This window comes from Haliotis rubra, unplaced genomic scaffold, assembly GCF_003918875.1.
Source record: "Haliotis rubra isolate DU_JTF1 unplaced genomic scaffold, ASM391887v1 Scf639, whole genome shotgun sequence".
Classification (NCBI taxonomy): Eukaryota; Metazoa; Mollusca; class Gastropoda; order Lepetellida; family Haliotidae; genus Haliotis; species Haliotis rubra.
The window spans coordinates 424,851-434,901 of record NW_025767345.1 but is presented as its reverse complement, the minus strand read 5'-3'; the positions used below and the strand labels follow the sequence as shown (position 1 = coordinate 434,901).

The following is a 10,051-nucleotide window of genomic DNA, read 5'->3' as shown; positions in this document are numbered from 1 at the left end:
CATTGCACAATCAAGTGGAGTGTCGTTCTGTCTGTTCACAATGTTCTTCTTGATACCAGGCATTTGCAGCAGAACATGAGCACACTGGAGGTTTCCGTGTCCTGCTACAAAGTGTAGGGCTGTTCGATCTTGTTTGTCCGTAATGTTTGGATCAGCGCCCCTCTCCAGCAGCAGTTCACAGAGGGTGGGGAATCCCTTCGCACATGCAATATGTAATGATGTATTGCCGTTGAAGTCCACAACATCAGGATCAGATCCGGCATCAAGCAACATTTCAACAATTTCAGTCAGTCCTCCAAAACAAGCAAAGTGTAAAGCACTTCTTCGGTCACCATCTACCTTGCTGGTGTCAGCTCCCCGGGAGAGCAGTTCTGACACGATATCTAGGTGGCCTAATGTTAACGCATATGCAATGGAGTCTTCTGTCCGTTTTCTTGAACGTCTAACTTGCAGTCTTTGTTCAAAATCAACTTGACGGTTTCGACAGAGCCACTTCGCACAGCAAAGTGTAACAGGCACTCTCCATCATGGTTTATGTGATGCTTTCTGACACCTTCTGAAAACATTTTGTTTGCTTGTTCTGTATTCCCGTACAGGGCTGCCACCATGATTGGTGTCACACCCTGTTTGTTCTCAACATCCATGTTGGCGCCATTGGCAGCCAGCAGATCAAACAAATCTAGATCATTGTTTCTGCAGGTGTAGTAGATTGGTGCAACACCATACATGTTTCTGTGGTTCACATCACAACCATGTCCAAGGAGCAGCTTGACAATCCGGCGATGACCTCCCTCTACTGCTGGGAAAAGGGCTGTATTGCCTGTCTTGTTCTCCAAATCTACTGATGCTCCTTTTCTAAGAAGTGACTCCACAATATCTTCAAATTCAGACAGACTGGCAATGTACAAAGCAGTTAAGCTGTCATTTGTTTTCAGGTTCATGTCTGCATCATTGTCTAAGATAACGTCCACAGTTCCTTTGTGGCCAACCATTGCTGCTTTGTGAAGAGCCGTTTCACCCTTTCTGTTTTGTATGTTCTGGGTTGATCTGTTGAGCAACAGTTGCGTGAGGTCCTGATTCCCGGACTCGGCTGCCAGATGCAGGGCACAATCCCCATCTTCATTGACTGATGTCATACTCGCTCCTTTCTCCACCAGTAGTCTGCATATGTTCAAGTTGCCTGCTCTTGTTGCACAGATCAGTGGCGTGTCACCCTTCTTGTTCTTTGAGCTGTAAACACCTGCTATGTTTTGTGACAGCAGTTGCATAGCACCTTCTCCGTTGCCATAGTGACAGCATCCGCACAAGGCTTCTGTGCACTCGTCAGACGATAAATGACCTGTTGTGAGGATGTTCCCCAGAAAGGTATTCTTCCCACAGCTGGAGGCTAAGAAGAGGAATGTCAAGCCTGACTGAACATCCACAGAGTTGATAAGGTCTTGGATGCTTGTCCTTTCAAGAAACTTTGCAACAAAATCTTCGTTTCCAAACACACTGTGTGAAAGAACTTCACATAGGTTGCCAGATTCTATTTCTGTGAGAAAACGTTTTATGAGTAAAGGAAGTGTTTCCTCAGATACAGAAATAACGTTACCTGGCAACCCGGGATGGAAATTGTCACTGCCTATGACCAACCAGTCCTTTAGACAGGTAATACTGCTGAACTCCACAAGGAACGCTGGGTTCACTGATCCAATAGTGGCGGCAACGCTTTCATATATTGATGGATGGGCAAAAGTTACACATCTGCCTTCTCTCCTGAAATAACTGCCTTCAAAACGTTTCAAGATGTCTCTTATTTTCTTTGTTTTGATGGGGGGCAGACCTCGTTCATTGATGATAAGCTTTTGGCCGAGTGCATGCATGTTGAACCTCCCATCATGCTTCAGTAGAAGGCTGAAGACAGCCTCAACAGACTTGTCCTGGATGATGTGACCGAGAGTTTCATTCAGAAATGCGATGGGATGTTGGAAAAACGACTCGGGATCAGAGAGAGCTTCCTGGAGGTTAAAGAGCAGTTCACAGCAGTGAGGGAACCCATGAGGAAGCTGGATGTCGATCATCCTCTGAGAAACAGTCTTTGATAGTGTCAGGTTGAACTTCTGTTCAAATGATTTAATGATGTCTAATTTGTCATTTGGTTGCAGTTGCATATCTTTGGAGATGTTGATTATGGAGTCATTTCTGAAGATGTTGTTGACAAATTTGCCAAGTTTGGGCTTGGTGTCCTTCCAGATGTATTCACGACTGACACAGACGAGTTTTACAAGCCGTGCTTCCATCCTTTCCTCGCTGGTGCCAAACATCGCCTCCGAGTCTGTCTGGTCCAGCCTGGATTTCACATCTTCAAGAACAGGAATCCATTTCCTCACATTGCTTTCTTCAAAGTCAAATGCACCCCATAAGTCATTTAACATGACGACTGTGTTGTTGGTGAATTTGCAGGCAAAATATTCTTCAGGTGTTTTAGGCACAAAAACTGTCCAGTTGAGCCTTCTCAAGTTGTCTAGCAGCAGGTACCCCAGTGTGGTCTTGCCTTCACCTGGGCAGCCGGTAATGACGACTGTGGAGCGGAGTTGTAGAAGCTCGTCGGCTGCAGTGCACACACTTGTCCAGGTACAACCCTTCACGTGAGTACTCACTTCATCGTCCCATCGATCTGCAACGGAAATGTTTTCGCGGAATATTTATTTGATTTTCACATGGAATACCTGTCATGCATATGGCGTCATCAAAGATCACACTGATTTTCAACCAGAGAGCTGAAAAGTGCTCAAAATTGTTCAATTTCCGTTGGGCTTGGGTGCTTCAGATAAATTCAACAAAAACCTTCATATAATCCTAAGGGTGAGTTTTAAAATTTTACTTCGCATCAGCATTATTTGAGCCTTATAGCGATGAAACCAAGCAATCCTAAGGAACTGGCATTGTACAATTGTGACTTTATCATAAGTGATGTTTTTTTCAAAACTGTCAAATTTGGAAATGTGACATATACACTTTAAAGTGGAATCTGTTTCGCCAGAAAATAGAGACTGGTCATTCTCAGGTGATGATGTTTTATGTTTGTATGACAATAGAATAAAGAGACTGCTTCATATAAATTGTTATGCTGGGTTACGGGGTGGTGGGGTAGCCTGGTTGTTAAAGCATCCGCTCATCACGCCAAAGACCCGGGTTAGAATCCCCACATGGGTACAATGTGTGAAGCCCATTTCTGGTGTCACTTGCCGTGATATTGCTGGAATATTGCTAAAAGCGGTGTAAAACCATACTCACTTATTCATAAAAAGTGGTGCAAATGTTATATACTCATGGAGACAAATAGGGAACACATGAAAGTACATGTGTTCCTTTATTTATGTCCAGAATTTCACCCACAGTGTAATACAAAGCATGCGAAGAAGCCTGGAAAAGAATAAAGGAGCACTTGCACTTCCATGTGTTCCCTTATTCGTTTCTATGAGTATATTATTAGATTGTAAACCAAAAGTCACTGTGTTCTTTAATCTGATTGGTTGAAAAACGTGATCAAATGGTATTTGATTCCCGGAAATTCTCTGCGTATTAATACATACAAACATCGCTCACACCATTGTATTGTTACGTCGTCAGCTGTGATGACGTCATTAAAATCATATTGTGACGTAGAGTCCGAGTGACGTCACAAATGAGCAGTTCAAGATGCTACCATGGGAGACAGCCGAAACGGCCAGCTGATGACATTTCACTGCTGTACCTGTACTCGATGTCAATGAGAGCAGACACAAAAAACGTGTGTGGACCTTTCGGTTTACTTTTGTGTTTATATCAGTCGATAAACATCATGTGTTGGCCAATTTCTGGGTGTTATTGAGTATTTGAAGCACGGGAATATTTCATTTGAAACCTCCAGCTGACGCCGTCGGTTCCAAATGAATTCTCGTGCTTCAAATACTCAATAACACCCGGAAATTCGCCAACACATGATGTTTATCTCCTAAGTAACAACAATTTGATTGGCAATTCATCTTGTTGATACAGATTACAGAGTTTTCAAACGCAAGCGATTCAAATTATGCATCGTCTGTACACGGAGTGGATGAGACGGTTGATGAAGGCCATAGGAACTTGCGCCCACATTCGGTGATACTCCTGAGAGAGTTCAGCTGCAGTCGGCCTTGGTCGCACATCATTTAGCCTACTCTGAATCTCGTCCCACAAGTGTTCTATCGGGTTTAAGTCTGGACTGAGGGCAGGCCATTGAAGAGTTTGTATGCTGTGTTGACGGAGAAAGTCTGTAGTTGCTCTGGCAGTATGGGCACGCACGTTGTCATACTGGAAGACGTGGTTTCTATGACGACCAAAATGTGGCATGAGGAAGGGTCTCAGCACTTGATCAATGTAGCGGGCAGATGTTACACCATTTCCCCTACCAGGACCAATATTCTGAAACACCATAGGGCCTAGTTTGTGATTGAGAGCAATAGCACCCCACACCATTATGCTAGGACCTCCCCATGAGTCTCTTTCCAGGACACAATCAACTGCAAAACGCTCCCCGCGTCGTCGCCACACTCTCACTCTGCCATCAGCCGTCGCGACGCAATATCTGCTTTCGTCGGAGAAGACTACAGTTCGCCACTCCCGGTGACGCCGATTCCAATGATGTGTGGCCCACTGGAGACGAGCACGACTCGAACAGTGAAGGTCGGACCCCGGTAAGGCCTGTGACATCTGACGTTTCTCTGCCTCAAACGCCTCCACACTGTGTCGGCGCTGATTGGTCTCTGGTTATTGCCAATGGTTGTCTGCAGTTTCTGTAGCCTTAGCGAATTGATTTTGCAGGTGATGACGGACAATCTGCCTATTTTGCCTCAACGTTGTCACAGGCAGTGTTCCAATGCGAGGACGGTCGGCTGTGCTTCCAGTGGCTTGGACTCATTGCTGCAGGCGGTATATTGTTCGAACATGAACAGAAAAATGATTTGCAACATGTCTTGCAGTCTGGCCAGCATTCAGTCTTCCTAAAGCTTGGTCCCGCTGTTCCCTTGATAATCGTGGCTTGTCGCTACTGTCGAACAGTGAATGATTCGGTGCATGTTCGGTTGCTCTTCTGATAGGGATGACACCTCGGACGAGCATTGTCATTTTCATGAAATATGCACAAAAACCTTGTCCTATCATTACATTAGTAACTGCGTTTTGACAACATGTTTTTTTGTATCAAATACAGCACCTGAAACCAAATTTTCTTGAACATTGGCTACGAACCAGGTCGAGCTAAAATATAAATAGTGACAAATTAATTAACATTCAGAAGAAACATATCTGGCAAAATGTTTGGTTGGGTGTGTTTGCGGTTCAGTATAATAATGAATTTTTGTCTGAATTATTACTCCATGATAGTACCTTGTTGGTGTTTTTGTAGTGGAGAGAGCACAATCTGGGTCCCACCATAACAAATGTTCTGGCCAGCCAGCTCATCACACTGTGAACTGCCTGAAACAGAGGGGCATTTCAGTAATCAGTTATGTTGTAGGCTTAACTTCAAACACTGGCATAAGATTGTTTGTTTGGTGTTAAACGTAGCAATGTTCCAGCAAAATAATGTTGGTTTGTAAATAAATAAATATGGACACAGTCCAGTGACTGACATCATGAGCATCAATCTTCACAACTGTGATATTATGACATGATCCCATCAGTCGCCTATTATGATTGCTGAAGACCAATTCTCAATCAAGTCCTCAAAGACTGCAGCCCTGTAACACCATGAGCCAGTCTCTCAAAATTGGAATAGGTTGACAATGGTAATTGATGCTGCATGAACACTGAAAGTTTGATATTTTGTTCATGAAAGATTATTTGTCACACTACTAAGAATATGTAGTAAGAAAATCTGTTATTATTTGGCAAAGCGAAATATGCAAATTGAAGGTACCCAAGCCGGGCAATATTGTAGTCAACACACTTGTTTACTTCCACAGTAATGTTGTCACTGGTTCAGGGTTGCCAAAAGTCAGGGAAGAAATTATTTTTTCAAGATCAGGGAAATTTAGGGAATTTTTGTTACCAGTCAGTGATAATTGAAATTTTGGAAAAAAGTCAGAACATTGCCTTTGGTCAGGGAAAACTAGTTCTTTTCAGACTTCACAGAGGCAACAATTGTATGATTTTTTAGTTCCATGTCTGTATTAAATGTGTTTTGTATAGAGATTGGTATTATGAACTTTAATTTACTTGTTTTGGCAGTGTCCATTTGTAGACATATTTTGGAATAACTTCCATGGATGGTTGACACAGAAATGTGACCACATATTAATATCAAGCTCTCTGCTGAACTTTTTATATTTGGGTGTGAAAATATATTATAATTGAAAAGCAGACACAGAGAAAAGCTAGCAGTTTATTTGAAACTCACAACAGTATTAGTATGGATGAGAGTATGTATGAGTGCGTTTTTTTTGTTTTGTTTTTTAGAAAATGTCAGAATTTCTACCACTAAGATTTCATACTGTCCAGATGAGTCACCATTTTCCTGGAGGTGATCCTCAGTCTTGTAACAGGGACTTTCTGACAATAAAAACATTGAAATTAAAAATTAAAAAAATAAAAACTCTTATGTCAGTGTTTACCAGAGGTAATATTTCTGTGTCATATACCTCATCTTGATGTAAGATGGATCTCTGTAAGTGAAATCTTAAGACAAAGTAATCAGATGTAATCAAACATCTGATTACTTTGTCTTAAGATTTCACTTTGTCTTTAGTAAAATGGGTGGAAAGGTCGGCTGTAGGGGGCGGTTGGAGGCCAATTTTTGTTTGTTTTCTATATGGCTGGAATAGTGCCGATATGACCTAAAACTCACCTCAACTGAAATATTGCTAAAAGCGGTGTAAAACTAAGCTCACTCACTCACGTTACCCTAGTATTCACTGTAAGCTCACAATGAAGCAACAGGCAGTGAATTAACATTCAACATCCTTTAAATTTAACATCAACCATACAGTGACGAAGCAGCAGTGAAGTGATAAACAGCAACAAAGTGTCCTCACCTTCAGTGTTGCTGATGATCTGCGTTCCATACACGGAGACATTCCCAGCATCGATGTTCAAGTTGTCCCCTCTGCTCCTCAACACTGCCGGACTCTGCCTCGGGTGCCGTCGTCTTGCTCCGCCATTGATATCTGAAGTGAAGAGTGTTTTGTTTATGCTGCCATTTGGAAGCTTGAACTCTAGCAACCAGAAAGTAGTCAAGTCTAGCAGCCCAGAAACATACTCCATGAACACCATAGGTATCAAGTATAATCTGCAACTCTGTGCAAATGCATTTCTAAAACAATCATCTGGTGGTATTTGCCAAGCACCCATATTTGACTTAAAAGCAAATCTTTTTCTGATATATATCCTTGGGTGTAGTTATGTAAAATAACAACCGATTTGTAATAGTTCTGCGAACATTGTCTCTGGCCCATTCTGTAATAGTTCTTTGCCAACTTGCGTGGTCCTAATACATCTGTCTCTGGCCCATGTCTGAGGTGGTTCTATGCCAACTTGCATTGGTCCTAAACCTGTTTGCAGTGGTCCTTAGCCTATTTCCTGCAAACCTAAGCCTATTTGCAGTGGTGCTAACCATATTGCAGTGGTCCTAACCCTGCTTTCAGTGGTCTTAAGCCTATTTGCATTGGCCCTAATCCTGTTTGCTAGTGGTCCTAAGCCTATTTCCAGTGGTGCTATGCCTATTTGCAGCTAAGCCTATTTGCTATTTGCAGTGGTGCTAAGCCTGTTTGTAGTGGTCCTGAACCTGTTTGTAGTACATGCTTTTGTGGCTGTCATATGTCTATTTTTAGTGATCATAGGAAATAAAGGATAGGCAAACTATATTGAGTCTGATGCCTATTTGGAGTACTCATGTACCTGTTTGTAGGCATCCTATGTCAATATTTAGTGGTTCAACAAATAGAGTGTATGCCTGCCTATAGTGGTCCCAAGCCTGTTGACACTAGTCCTTAATGTAGATCCTTTAAAGGTCACATGCAATGTAAAACACAACTTTGCAGATTCTGATACCTTTCGGTATGGACATACCGAAACAAATCGTCAAAAATGCAAATTCAACTTAAAGAGTTGAAAATACTTGTTGTCATCCTATTTGCAGATCCTCTTGTATGAAAAAAGCGCCAGTCCTCCTGGTAACTTTTTGCAAATCCTCCTGGAGTTCAAACCTATTCGTTTCACCTCTTGTAATTTTCCCCAGACTTTTCTGGAATTGGAATATCTTAAGTTCCGTTGACTAGATTCTTTTCATATTTGGTACCTCACAGTATAAAAATCTGTTGTCATCTATGGTCCCAGTCAGGGTTTGGTGACCTTGACCTTAATTTCAAAATGGACCTGTGCAAAATCCTGGGAAGTTTAACGTTTTACCTTTGTCAGTGAGATATCTCTTTCTTCATATTCAACAGCAAGCTTTATCTATATTCAACAGCAAGTGGTCCTGTGAAAATGCTTTGTTGCATCTGGCCCAGTTGATTTTGGTGACCTTCACTTAATTTCCAAGGTCACAAAGACACCTTGAAGATATCACCATGTTAAATTGCATCTTAAGATAGTCATCAAGATATCGCAAAAACATTCACTGGATTTCATATTTGACACCAAGCTTCATATAATGAAGGAGCAGGGCCCAGTTTGGTGACCTTCACCTAATTTTCAAGGTCACTGCAACACTTTGAAGATTTCAGCACTTAACCTGAATTCACTGGATTTTCTTCGTAGACTTTCAAGACTTCCCTTGAATATTTTTCAATAAGCAATTTCTTTAGTATCATTTTTGCATATTGCATACACTATGACATTCATGTCAAGGTCAAAGTCAGTCTTGGAAAGATTTGTGTGTTTGAACAACTAAAGAGCAAGATATCAAGAGAGGTTGACTGGTCATGTTTTTGTTGACATTTAACTTCATCTTTAACGTTCATTACTTTTTCAGTTTGATTTGATAATTTGCGGCGGGGGATTATGTCACCTTAGTGACAATGCTTGTTTCTACTGCTGTTGGTTATGTCAAAGGGAGCTAGCTGGAGGAGTTAGTAAATACAAATTTTCTGGATAAATATGTGTTTCAAGAAAACTCACTTAATCTCACTTAAAATATGTACGTGTGCAGACTTGTCTCGTCGCTTTATGGCAGAAATAATGGCGATGTGACGTAAAACTCAACTGAACTAGTAAATGCACATATAACCTCGATCAGCTTTAGAAATGGTATGGTTAATCGAGGGAGTATGTAAGATATCGCACCAACGTTTGTACAGCACAGTCTACTTCCTCATAGAGAGCCGCACTGGGCACAAGTTCAAGCATATTTGATTGTCGCGGCTCTCAACTAATTCTTACCCATAGTCAGCTAATCCATGGCGTCCATCACAAATAATCCATCAAATGCAACCTAAATTTAACGTTGGCAAGGCGAATTGCGCAGTGGCTATGTACCGTGGCTGGGTATAACCAAAATCTATTTTTAGAGTACACCGGGTGGTTCTTCTACATCAGCAGTTTCGAACTTACAAATTTGGTTTTGGGTTTCTTTTCGCGAAAGGTGCTGACAATTCTGGCAGTGCACAACTCTCGTACCTGGGAGGAATAGCGGAGTTGGAATTCGTGATCCACTCTTGTTATTCCGAATAATAGCGTCTTCTTAGGATTACAGAAAGGGTCGATTGGTTACGAATGCGAGTTGTGTCACTGGTAAATCGATCGTCTTTGTATAATAACCAGCTGACGCTCGGTAGCTTTACCTTTCACGTTCTACTCATTCAGTTTAGACTCGACGTTTCTGTGAATCATTGTGGTGGTCGTCTCAACATATACTGTTTGAAGTTGTTGACGTTGATTATAAATAATGGCGTCTAGTTTGTTTGCCTGTTTTTCAAAGCCTCACGACAACACAGGGTCACTTTTTGGTCGTTCTCAGCACTGGAAAGGTGCATCTGAAAGTTCTGCTTAGATTGTAGCCATGGTTACACTCCGGAAGTGGCAGTAGAATGATGATAATCCACAATCTGTG

The 10,051-nt window shown here is 41.8% G+C and overlaps 1 protein-coding gene across 1 annotated transcript; it reads right to left on the bottom strand.

Moving 5' to 3' along the window:
* Positions 1-265: 265 nt before the first annotated feature.
* On the bottom strand, positions 266-9,507 carry LOC124256777. The gene is made up of 4 exons (XM_046690739.1): positions 9,382-9,507; positions 7,038-7,169; positions 5,392-5,481; positions 266-2,659 (listed from the first exon to the last, which is right to left on the bottom strand). Exons 1-4 carry the CDS (start codon positions 9,383-9,385, stop codon positions 399-401), a joined length of 2,487 nt encoding a protein of 828 aa, XP_046546695.1. The 5' UTR covers positions 9,386-9,507; the 3' UTR covers positions 266-398.
* Positions 9,508-10,051: the final 544 nt, after the last annotated feature.

What these genes read in the sequence shown, in the direction of transcription:
- LOC124256777 (XM_046690739.1), bottom strand. An exon ending in GATCATCAGCAACACTGAAG is followed by an intron (nt 5,482 to 7,037) that starts GTGAGGACACTT and finishes CCTCTGTTTCAG; the next exon opens with GCAGTTCACAGTGTGATGAG. An exon ending in ACTACAAAAACACCAACAAG is followed by an intron (nt 2,660 to 5,391) that starts GTACTATCATGG and finishes TTTCCGTTGCAG; the next exon opens with ATCGATGGGACGATGAAGTG.